Source organism: Diceros bicornis, chromosome 8 (assembly GCF_020826845.1).
Source record: "Diceros bicornis minor isolate mBicDic1 chromosome 8, mDicBic1.mat.cur, whole genome shotgun sequence".
Taxonomy (NCBI): Eukaryota; Metazoa; Chordata; class Mammalia; order Perissodactyla; family Rhinocerotidae; genus Diceros; species Diceros bicornis.
Window position 1 is genome coordinate 20,074,077 of NC_080747.1, and position 12,748 is coordinate 20,086,824.

Here is a 12,748-nt window from a genome sequence, read left to right on the forward strand (position 1 = left end):
ATAAATTGGTTATGTGAACATAATTAGTAGGATGACTACTTAAAATTCAAAACCGAATGCGAATAATTCCAAATCATCTGAGCCACAAATCCATTATTTGTATAGAAGGGGGAAAGTATAGCATTTGGGTTTTATTTTGCCCTCAACCACAATGTTACTTACCACCAAGCTGAACATAATGAAACTTCGACAAGGGATTGTGACAATATTTTAGAGCAACCAGAAACACACACACGCATGCACGTGCACCCACAAAGGGAATGTAATAAAGATAAGAAATGCTAAACTGTGAATTTTCATTGCAAATGTAAAAATCTATAACAAATTTTTCAGCAAATGCTGCATTACATTTTTCTGAAGTGCTATACATAAACCCCTAGCGCACAATTATGCAACACAGCTTTTTCCCTTTAAATATTCATGGTACCTTATTGTCGCCCTGGACTTCTCCAAGCCTTTGCTGAAGTTCTTTAATTTCTTCTCCCAGATGTTTATTTCGGTCCTGACAATCTCTCAATAGTTGTGCAAGATTAGCCTGGAAATATTAACACATTATGAAATACAATCAGAAACAGAGGAGTGGATAAGTGTGGGGCTTTATTCGGCTTATTGAGGCTGGCATACAAGCCCAGCTGAACCAAACAAAGCCCATTAGAGTAGACACATAGATGAATGCAGCAAGTGTGCAAATCACACCACTACAACTGCGTGGAGGGAAATGAAGTTGGCCATGAACCTCAATTTGAGGATGTTCTTTGTTTCCAGGATGACTCACAGACAAGTAATGGAATCATCAGTCAGATTTGGCTTTAAAAAAAATTATTTTTAAGTGCTCCTCACTAAAAATCTTGGAAATGGACATAGAGTTCAATTCTAAAATTTGGGCCAACAAGATAGGAAAAGTTTCATTTCCTCGTTTAGACAGTTTTTTTCTTCAAGTAGATCTTGTTTAATGAACTTTTCATTAGTACCCCAATGCCCAGAATTTAGATCACAAAATGAGGCAGCCAGAGAAGAGATGAGTGATGTGCAACAATTTCAGAAATCAGGATCCAGAGGTAACTCAACAGTCTCCTGGGCTGGTTTTCTCACCTTCTTATTCCTCTATTCTAGTGCCCATAATACCAGTGAGCCAGGATGATCACTTTCCAGTTGCATCTTCATGACGTCATCCCTTCCTTAAGATTTGCCTCTTGCTCAGACCCAGATCCCTCTGGCCCACGTGGGTGGTTCTCTATCAGCCAGCCTCCCCATCTCAATCCAGCTTCATCTCACACCATCACTGCCTCTTTCCCCAGAGCACGTGGGGGCAAGACCACCTTTTAACCACACTCTGCCCCTTTCACAGATTCCCTGAGCTGGAATTGCTAACTCTCTCCAACTCTGTACAAGCTTTCATTTTGTATTGTATTGTATTTCATATTTCAGCTTTCACTGAAGCCTTTAACTTACCATTCCACTTTGCCTCACATGGCTTCTTGTTCTGTGGTACGTTTGTGTTTTGCTAGCTGTGACTTGCTCTAATTCTCACCTTGCTTATTGCATTCTTATCTAACCTTAGCAAGGGGACTGTGAGTGATCGAAAGGCAGCGGTTCTCTTTTCTACTTCCTCAGCATCGCGTACATTGCTCCAGGAAGTGCTTGTGCTCCAGCAAATGTTTTAAAGATTCATGTTGAATAAATGGATGAAGGAAGGAGGGAAGCAAGCAAGCAGAATATGACTCCTGGGAAGGAATCATTCAGAAATAGCGATACAAGGGATTTTAAAGATTACCTTGTAGATTACCTTCACATTATAGATGAAGAAACCCAAATCCAGAGACATTAGGAGACTAGTGTAACTGTGGTGGCTAAATCTCCAAAGACTGCAACCTAATACTCTTGGTTGTAGTACTCTAGTACTTGATTACGTTAGGTACGAAAAAGGGAACAGAGGGGAAAGAATGTAAAGATTAAACCTTGGCTCCTCCTTGACGCCTCACTTTATCTCATCTCACATATCCCACCTACCGGGATATTGGCTGTCTCTACCCTCTAGGTAGCCCCCACCCCACCCAGCTCCCCCCAAGCTCCCCTCCTTGCTGTTCCCCATGCCTACCAGGCACGATCCCATCACAGCTCTGCTGCAGTGTTCTTTCTGACAGAAATGCTCTCCTTCTAGAATACCTGTTGGCTCACTTCTCTTCTTTTTCAGGCCTTTGTTCAAAGCTCACTACCTCAGTGGAGCCCACCTGGACCACTCGATCTACTACAACCTGCCCACCTCCCCCTGAATGCCCAAGCCCCTTCCCCTACACTACTTTTTCTTTTTTTTCCATAGCACATGCCATCCTCTAACATACCATGTAATTTACTTCATGGTTTATTGCTTACTGTTTATGTCCTGTCTCTCTCTCCCTATTAAAACAGAAGTTTCACAAAGGGCAAGGAACTCTGTTCTCTCTATTGACCTGCCCCAAACACCTAGTAGATGCTCCCTAAATATTTTTAAAATGAGAGACAATATGCTGAGTCTGGAGGTTGTGGTCTCAGCCTAGGGAGGGATCTGGAATAATAACAATACATACAAACACTGAAACCAGTGCCTGGCATGGAGTCTTGCATAGAAACCCAGCTCATCCCCACTGGCTGGATTTAACCAAGCCCTGATTTCCACCCAGTTTTACTCAATAATAACGTGATCTAATTTTCAGCCTCATATTTGCAAGGCTCATATCTTGTAATAGCTGTACTCCAATTTTCTCAGATTTACGTTCTCATCAGAGAAAAATCTGGTGAAGGATGAGGAAAATTAATTCCCATTTTATAGAAAGAAAAGCAAAGAAACAAGAGACACCATGACCGACTGACTATTTCTGGAAATTTCTCTTGATGGAATCCAATAGACTAAGTCAGATCCCAGTTCTGCCACTTACAGGGTTGGATGACCTTGGGTGAGTTTCTTAACCTCTTGAGTTTCCCCATCTGTAAAAGGGAGCAACCATACATACTTCATGTGGTGATTTGATACTTAAATTGAATAATGAACATAGGACACCCACCACTGTGCTTGGCATACAGTAGGTGCTGGTTGAAGGCTGATTACCTCCCCTTGACTGTGCCCTTCCAGTGGCTCCAAATCCATCACTCAACAGACATTTGTGTGGATGTGGCCGAATGCCTCCTTGGACACGGTTGGCTCCTTTGTGAACCTGCCCTTCACTGTTCCTCATTCAGCCATTAATCTATACAACTCACATTTCCTGGGCACCTGCCATGTGCCAGGCATGGTTTTAGACTGTGAGACACAGCAGCGAGCAATACACATGAAACCCCCTGACCTTGTAAACTTACATTTTAACAGAGGCTATTACATGGACTACATTATTTTATAATAAAATAAATAATGACCCAGTAGTTGGGTGATAAGCGTTATAGAGAAAAATAAAGCCAGCAAAGGGCACTGAGTGTGCTGGGGGAAAAGCCCACAGAGGCCTCGCTGAGAAGGCCACATTTAAACCAAGACTTGAAAGAGGAGAGAGAGTGAGCAGGAGCCTTGTGGATATCCTGGGGAAAGTTCCAGGTTGGGGAAAAGGCACTGGCTTCCCTCCCTCCCTCTCCCCCATCACATCCAAGACTTCTATTTTGGAGAGCAGTTCAAGGCCACAAGAGCAGGTGGACCGAGACTGCAGTGAAGTGGAGATGACTCAGTTCCTGATGTTCTTTTCCTGGTTCCTCCGCTCAGTCCCGCAGCTCTCCTTCCTTAGCACAAGGGATCACAAGTGGGCGGCCTCTGCTTTTCCTCCTCAGAACTCCAGAACAGGTCCCAGACATTAGCTCAGCAAGCATAATCCCTCCCCAACAGATGGAGGGGCAGGCCCCCAGGGCGAAGTGACTGGACCAGAGGAGGGGTGGGAGGAGCAGCCCAGCGCTGGCCTGAAGGCGGCCTCCAGGGAGCCGGCCTTGCCTGCACACGTTCAGGCCTCGCAGTGCCCCATCTGCAGGAGACACAGCAAAATTCACCTTCACAGGAGCCTGCCTTCTCCTGAGCGGCAAAGAGATGCTCCGAAAGAAATGCTTGTAACCGTGAAAACTTAACAAAAGACAAAAAAAAAAAAAAAAAAAATCTGCAACGTCCCTAACCTTCCCTTTTTGAATCAATATGGCTTGAGCCCCCCAGGTGGGTGGGAAGACCCTGACGTTTGCTCACCAAGGTAACAGCAGAAGCTAGACCAGTACAACTTGATCTGTCAGTGGTAAAAGGCTGGTTCTCTACCTCCAATCCATCACAGGCCTGTACTTTTTGCAAAATACAATAAAAATCAATTACTAGGAGAATGAATTTAATAAGACATCAAGATAAAACCTCAAGTGTTGTTAGATTCAACAGACATCAAATCATGCTGTCAGATTGCTATAAAAGTTCCTGAACACTTACTCTCAATTTCCGCACTTATCTTGTCGTGGACCAGAAACAGTAGCTTGCAGCCTGGCACTGGTCCTTGGGCCTCTATATGAATAGCACTGAGCTCAAGGATGCTCGCAGGTATTTGGATAATAGAGCAGGGCACACACCCCGTATATACCTCGAAGGTGCCAGAAAGATGCATGAAGCAGAGGACAGAGGTGCTTTAGGTAGCAGCGATTCAGAGACCCAGTGATGTGATCGCCAAACATCATTTACTCTGCAGCCTGGCTGGAAAGAAATCGACCAAAATAAAGGCAGGCATTTCTACAGGAGCCGCAAAACCATGGTTAATTAGAATCACATCGCCTCCAAGCGAATTCACAGTACATCTACCCCAGCTTTAAAATTGACCCCTGGGGTAGGGTGAGGTGGGGGGAGGTCCCCCTTTAAAGCAGGTGACTGTAATTTTCTTTTACGTTGCACAGGCTGGATTACTTGTCAACACACAATTCTTTTCTCTTCAGTCCTTCCACCTCCTCAACTCTAAAACAATAACTTTGAAAACTAGAAAATGACAATTCTGATATGGTGCCTAATTCCTTGACATACACCTTAAAGAACAAAAAAAAAAAAAAAAAGAAAGAAAAAAAGAAAAGTAGTACATTTCAAAGCACTCAAAATAGAGGAGAAAAGTTCACACAATTCTTTTGACCAAAAATAACCCCCATGACTCACACACATTCACTATAACAATCCATCAAGCTAACACGAGGCACCTGCTCATAATTTATCAGCTATGCAGAGCATTTTGTCTCCATGTTATTGAGAAGGACTCTGTGACCATCAGTTTAGAGAAGCAGCACTATGTAAAGAAAATGTCAGGGAAAAAGTGGTAGACAGTCTTAACACTGGGGAGGATTTCACAGGCAAGGAAAACAAAACCAAGTGATTATTTCCTCTAAGTCTCTGGGGCAAAGGGTAGCATAAACAGCAAAACATGAAAAGGTTTGAAAAGAAGCCTCTTTTAAATATTCAAATCTAGCCAGGGCCGATGTGAAAGGCTGACATTTTAGCTCTGATAATAGCGGAATGCTAAAAATAGTGGAATATAATGTAGAATCCATACATTTAAGTCACTCTAGCTAGGAGGAGTTTTTCTGTGAAAATTGTGATGGGGAAGGGAGGGAAGAGAGATTTGATGAAACTATAGCCAGGAGACCCGAGGCTGAAAGGATGTTACAGCTCTCCACTGTGACATACCTTCCTTTGTCAAGGAAGACTGCAACCCCCAATGACAACTGATGCCTGCAGAAGCACCCCGCGGAGGCCAGCCCCAGCGTGGGAACTGCGATACTCCTGGACACTCTCTCTGCACAGAGATGAAGACCACAAATCCTGACAGCTGTTGTGAAGGCAGAGGTCTGGGAGTTGAGAGAGCAGTGTGGATCTCACCCCACCCCTCCGCCTTTTTGCAGAAATCCTCACTGAGGCAGGTCACTCACATGAGCCGGGGGAGCTGTTCCTCCACCTTTCTTCAAGTCCCTCTGCATCCTAGACTCCGGCTCTTGCCTCTGCGACTGTGTTTCAATTCCCACACAGTATGTCAGAACAGTTTACACAAGAAGTGTAATACATTTCTTAAACTTATAAGAAATGATGGGAAATTTTTAAAAAAATGAATGATATATCACATTTGGCAATGACAATCACTGTTAAGGACTCCTGTTTTCAATGATGAGGTAATCAACACTGGTTCATGAGGAAGGGATTTTAGGAGACTAGTCGTAAGAAACAGCCCTAAATCTTTTAGATGGGGGGAAAAGGATCCACTATATACCAGCTCTCTCTCTGATGTAAGAAATGAAAAGATGGATATGAGAGGATCAGAATACGCCATTCCAAAGTATGCTACTTTCCCTAAGGATTATTTTGAGCTGAAGGCAATTAAGAATCAACAGATACAGAGAGTTCTCTTCCTTCCCCTTTTAGGCCTAAAAGCTGGGCATAAATGTCCCTTTGTGAGGGTGTCCCATTCTCTCCTGTATCAGGAAGAGGAGAGCAACTCTTATCACTGGAGAGTTGGCACCACAATGAGTCTGCATAAACAAACATTACTAAAATAACCCTTACCTTCCATTAGTTTCCCCATATATTTCCTAGTCACTTTCCCACAATTTATCATCCCTTGAAGTCCAAACCTCCTTTCTTTTGTTAAAATGGTATATAAGCCCCCAAGTCTAACCATTTCTTTGAGTTTCTCTTCTTTTCTGTGAACAACCGTGCATGTAAAATAGTCATAAAATTGTATGCTTTTCTCCTGTTAATCTATCTTTTGTCAGTTAAATTCGCAGGCCCCCATTCACTGAACCTAAAAGGGTAGAGGAAAAGTTTCGCCTCTCCAACAGATAAAAACAAAATGAAAGAAAATGATGACATTTGAAGATTAACCTTCCAACCTTGTGCTAGCCCAGACCCTGGGAAGAGCACTAAAAGGGTCAGGCCACATGTGTTCACCTGAGTCCTTAAATAATTCAGACCAGTGACCAGGAGGGGAAAGGAGCAACATTCCTGGAACAATCCCTCGAGTCATCCCAAATATTTGTAATTTATTAGACATACATCATTCCAGTAACCTAGCCATGGAAAAGTTATTCTACATCATAACGTAAAAACGATGTATACCAGAAAGTTCTGTAACGTACTTCTCAATTTGCTGACATACCAAAACTGGAATTCAAAAATGGGAGGGAAAAAAAATAAGAGAGAGACAGGTAAAACCTTGACCCAGGCATTTCCTCAAGAAGAGTAAGGAGAAAAAAAGAGTGTGAGAGAAGAAGAGATTTAGAAAATGCTGCTCAACTACATGGTGTTAAGAAGGTCTGGACCCCTTAAACCCACACCTTCAATAGGGGAAATGACTAGATTATGCAAGACTATGTTAAAAAAAAAAATGTTTGATGAAACATCAAGTGTACTTGCATTGTGATTGATAGCAAATTTAATTGCAATTTCTACTCTGCTGCTTTGGTCTATGGCGACTCCTGTGTTAACAGTAATAGAGTGAAACTTGCTTTGCTGAGCAAGGGCCCCCTATTCATAGCAACTGCCAAAGCGATGACCTCTGCTACAGCGACAGCTTTCTTATTTACAAAAAACAACCACCCGAGAGCTTACTCCGTACATATTTTTTGGCTGCGCAAGGAGCCCTCAGCAGTCTACTCCCAGCTCATAATCTCAAAACACACACTTGCCAATGAATGCACTTCCAGGCCCACAGGCAAACACTCTTCAATAGGTTTGGGAAGTTGCTATTTAAATAAATGTTTGCTTAATCTTGGCCATTATGATTCTGCATCTGCCACTTAGTGGCTCCCTTAATAGCTCCCAAGTTCTTTGGACTCATTGAGCCTAAATTTCCTCATCTATAAATGGGGGGAGGCAGGGGGAGGACACTCTCACCTTCCTTACAAAATCATTGTGAGTATTCAAAGGGCTTAGAATAGGATGCATTAGTGCTCAGAATGAAGTTACCATTATGATTTGGGAGGGCTCCCACAGGCTGGACCCTGGATTTCTTCCCAGCTTCCCTGGTGTAACAGTAAAGTTGTACTGTTCAAAGTGTTATAAAAAGAAACATCTCAAAGCACTCGAGATCTTTGAAGGAAGATTTAGGTTCTGAGCATCAAACCAGGACGCATACACAAAGTTGCTCTGATTTGCAGTCGTGAAGGACTAAACTAAGATTGACCAAGAAGACTTTCCTACTGAAGTAAAAGGCTCCCTCCCATCCCACAAAGGGCCACTCTATGCTCTGATTTCTCTAGGGTTGTCATCCTGGTGCGTGTCACCATCTAAATAAGCCACTGCTTTTTAAGGGAAGAAAGCAAGGGCTCCCTTCTAGACCAGGAGGAATACCTCCCGTGGTACGTCTGCTTGAAATCAAAACAGGAAAAGACAAAGACGTGTTTGAATGTTTATTCAAGGAGGAGTTTGCATAGAGAAAATGTGCTGCCGTGACCCCAAAGAATCCTATCTTATAAGAAGATTAACCCAAGATAATTTAAATTCTCCTTTGGAGGGACTGCTTGTTTAGCGAAAGAGAAATATTTAAAAGGTCGTTTGAGATCTTTTGGTGATCTTCACTGCAGTGCAAAGAGGTGCTCTGTGTACAGTTCTGCCTGGAGTATCAAGAGGAAATTTTCATTTCAATATCCCACGAGAAGCTATTAGTGCCATCACTGTTGTCGTGATTTCTTCACAGCCTCTTTAACGGACAATTTGCCATTGGAAATTGAGTTGTTTTAAAAAGGATTCTAAGTTCTAAAAGAAAGTCTCGACAACTGTATTTCTAGAACTACAAACATGAAAGTTCTGGTCTGTCCTCTGAGGAGGAGACAAAAAAAAAACAAACAGGAAAATATTATGGCCAGATGTTGGTTGCCACAGGAAAGAACACTAGCTTAATAGGCAAAAATTCCTGGTTCAGTTTCTGGTTCTCCACCACTCCTAAGCAGATGGCTTCGAATAAAGCACTTAATCTTTGGACTTCCAAAATGGGTTGGATTAAATGTTGACTATGCTTCCTCCCTGCTCAATCAGTCTAAGAGTCGAACATAGAACAAAAAAACCCGAACTAGAACGTTGAACTACAAGTTAGCAGATCTGGATTTTAGTCCTGTTCTATGAACCTGCTGTGTGACCTTTGACAAGTCACAGGAAGAAGAAAAAATAGCCAACATCCATTGAGCACTAACCAAGTGCAAGGCAAAGAACATTATAAGCATTATCACACCAATTCCTCAAAAGAACTTTATGAATGTGTCTCATTATTATGTTCATTTTGGAGAGAAGGAAATTGAGTCTCAGAAAGGTGACATAGATTACCCAAGATCACCCCGGCAGCAAGTGGAAGGATTAAATTTGAATCCATACAGTTGGATGCCAGAACCCAAGCTCTTATCATCTACTGCCACCCATGACGCTGCCTTGCAAATTTATGGAAGACCAAACTTGCCAGTGTGACCTCAGAAGATAGTTGGGAGATTTCATACATACACACATACATACATGCATGCATACATGGTCTCCGAAAAGTACAAAGCACCACAAAGACTGAAGATGTGGTACTGTTTCTACCTACGTTTGAGAAGAACCCTCAATACATTTATAGTCATCTTGAGCTGCTATAACACACTACCACAGACTGGGTGGCTTATCAACAACAGAAATTTATTTCTCACCGTTCTAGAGGCCAGAAATCTGAGATCAGAGTGCCAGCAAGGGGAGGGCCCTCTTCCAGGTTGCAGACTTTTCATTGTATTCTCACATGGTGGAGAGCAGAGCAGAGAAAGCAAGCTCTCTCGTGATGCTTATAAGGGCACTAATCCCATTCACGAGAGCTCCACCCTCGTGACCTCATCTAATCCTAACTACCTCCCAGAGGCCCCACCTCCACATACCATCATACTGGGGAGTAGAGTTTCAATATGAATTTTGGGGGACACAAACAGAGTGATCATAGCAATCTCTCCCCCTGAGTCAAAAAACAGGGGAAGAATCCAGTAAGGAGAGATCATAGAAATTCTTCCTTCTGAGTAAAGTTGCCCCACAGCTTCAAGGCTGATGGGCAACAAAATGCTCAATGTGGCATCCTCTCCTTTTCCAATATGTGGATCTCTTGACCTCCTTGCCCCATCTGTTAACCAGGCTGCTGGTTCTTGTCCCAGGGCCTTCTGTTTACACAAGCTTCATTTGCTTTGCAGCTGGAGGGGTAAATACTTCACCCACTGTTTGCCTTTGGGATAAACATGCAATGTAATATAGGAGACACTAGGTCAGAGTGCACACTTCTACCCACTTCCTGCTGATGAAAAAGTTTAGAAAGTAATTGTGCCTCTCTTCCAATACTGGCATATGTGTGCCAAGGCTGTCTGCTTCTGGCTAAATGGAAGGTTTCATTATAACCAGTGCCTAAAAATTTAATGGTGCATTTCCCTCCCCACACTGAGCTAATGAAGAGGGCATCTTAACACCCTCTACCCAAAAAGCAACCACATGCTTAAATAAATTAACTAACTAAAGGTAAACAAAATTTAAAGGTATACATTTTAAATGAGTAAGATTCTTCATTTTTCCAAGTAGTGGAATGATTTTCCCCCACTATTTATCAAGACATTCCTTCCATTACTAAGCCAGAATTCTCTCCCTTGCTTTGGGCTATATCTTTCTCCCGTAGCACTGATCACCATTTAACATCCTATATATTTAATTCATAGCATCTCCACAAAAATTAAGATGACTATATTATTTATCATCCAAACCAAGACACCTTCGAGAGCAAAAGAGAGCACTAATACCAATTATGCCAGGAGAAGAGGTGTCAATGGAGACGGTCCTGGGAAACCGTACGTATGGCCACCCTAAATACAACGGAATTTCCGTAAGCTCTGGGATTGGGATCTGACTTTTTCCACCCCTGTGTCCCTACTGTCTAAATTAGCACAAGACGCCCATAAGGTGCTCAGTAAATACCGAGTCATGGTGGTTCTGAGCATGAGCTCTGAGTGCACCGCAGGGGTTCAAACTCTGGCTCCATCACCAATTAGTTACATCACTTCCCTTGGGTGATTTCCTTGACCACTATAGGCCTCAATTTCCTCATTTGTCAGATGGCCATAATAATAAGAGCACCTACCTCATATGTTGTGTGAGAACTAAATGAGATCATCTACCGTGTAGCGCTGGGCACAGGGTCCAGAACACTGCAGGAGTGAGCACTCAGAAACATCGGCTGCCATCATTATTATCTGTCATTCCAAGACTGTCTTAAGAAGGCGTGTAGAGTCGATGGTTATGACCTTGTCTACTCAGCACCCTTTCAACATGACAGTAGTAGAAGCTGCCTTGTGTCTACAGGATGCCTGGCCATGCCCATCTGACTCTGAAACGGGCCCTTGGCCTGAGCCTGGCCTAGGGGAGCTCTCCCCTGAGACTCAGGGAGCAGCTTTTTCTAGTGATCAAAGATGCGGAGTCTGTAGCCCTCGTGCCATCAGCAGCCATGTTTCCCAGTCTACAGAGAAAGGAAGTCCAGAAAAAGAGATGATGACTGACACAGAGAGACCTCAGGGCAGTGGAGGGACCTGGGGGCACCCGAGCCCTCGTGGTAGCTGTTCCTGAGGCCCGGCTGCATTTCTGCCTCCCATGGTGGCTGCTCAACCAACCCTTCTGAGGTCCTATGAGCCAGGAAAGTCCTCTTTGGCCCAAGATACTTCAAGCTGCCAAGTGTAACCAAAACGGTCCTGACAAGGGCAGTGGTGGACAGAATCAACATACTAATACACAATTGATTTTTAAAAAAGGGATGATGATGAGGAGGAGAGGACGATAAATATTTATTTATGCTCACCCTGTGTCAGGCACTGTGCTGAGGACTCTACTTGCGTTATTTCATTTGCTCCTTTCAGCCACACCATGTGGTGGGCACCATATTTATTGCCATTTTATGGATGAGAAAGCTGAGACTCAGACACCCAAAAGAACCTTCCCAAGGCCACACAATTAGTTTGCTGGCTCCCTAATGGCCCTCCATCCCAGGTGATTAATCTGAGCCAATTAATGTATAGTCCTCTCCTGGTGAATGTTAGTAGACCAGGAATGGGAGCATGTCCTACACCAGCCCAGTCACACTGGAGGGAAGGACTTATGTTCCATGGCTGGGTTTTCTGCCTCTCCTGCTTAAGGAAACCAGCCTTAGGAGGAAGCTGATGCTAAATTCAAGAAGAAGCAGATGTTAAAAGTGGCACAATGGTAGAGCGGTCAGATAAAATACAGGACGCCCAGATCAATTTGAATTTCAGATAAACAATGAATAATGTTTTAGTATAAGTATGCCCCGAATATAGTGTGGGACAGGCTTGTATACTAAAAAAGTATTCATTGTCTATCTGAAATTCATATTTACCTGAGTGTCTTGTATTTTTTATTTGCTAAGTGTGGCACAGTGGAGAGAGTAAGTATATGATGACTGTACAGCATCTGAAGCCCGTACTACCTCTGAACTTCTGGTTATGTAAGGTCATCGATGCCTTTATTGTTTGACCAGTTTAGAATTTCTGTCACTTGCACCCCAATGCATCCTATCTTATGCAGCAAGTCGGTGGTTCCAACCCAGCAAGAAGGCCATAGAGTCCAAACTCATACCACCATATCAAATCCTAAAGGGACAGAAACTAAACACGACATTAAAAGCTACAAAGCCAGAGCTTAGGACACTGAACTTGTTTTTTCAGAGCTGTAAGAAAGCAGCTTGACAGGCTCACTGGAATTCATCAGATTCTCCTCAGTCGATGTAAATTTTTTATT

General features: G+C 43.2%; 1 protein-coding gene across 1 annotated transcript in view; it reads right to left on the minus strand.

Moving 5' to 3' along the window:
* CCDC149 (coiled-coil domain containing 149) overlaps nt 1-12,748 on the minus strand; it is a 95,212-nt gene that overhangs the window by 45,874 nt on the left and 36,590 nt on the right. The window contains exon 4 of the mRNA XM_058546821.1: nt 428-535. Within this exon, the coding sequence (XP_058402804.1) occupies nt 428-535 (108 nt within the window). The remainder of the gene's footprint in view (nt 1-427; nt 536-12,748) is intronic.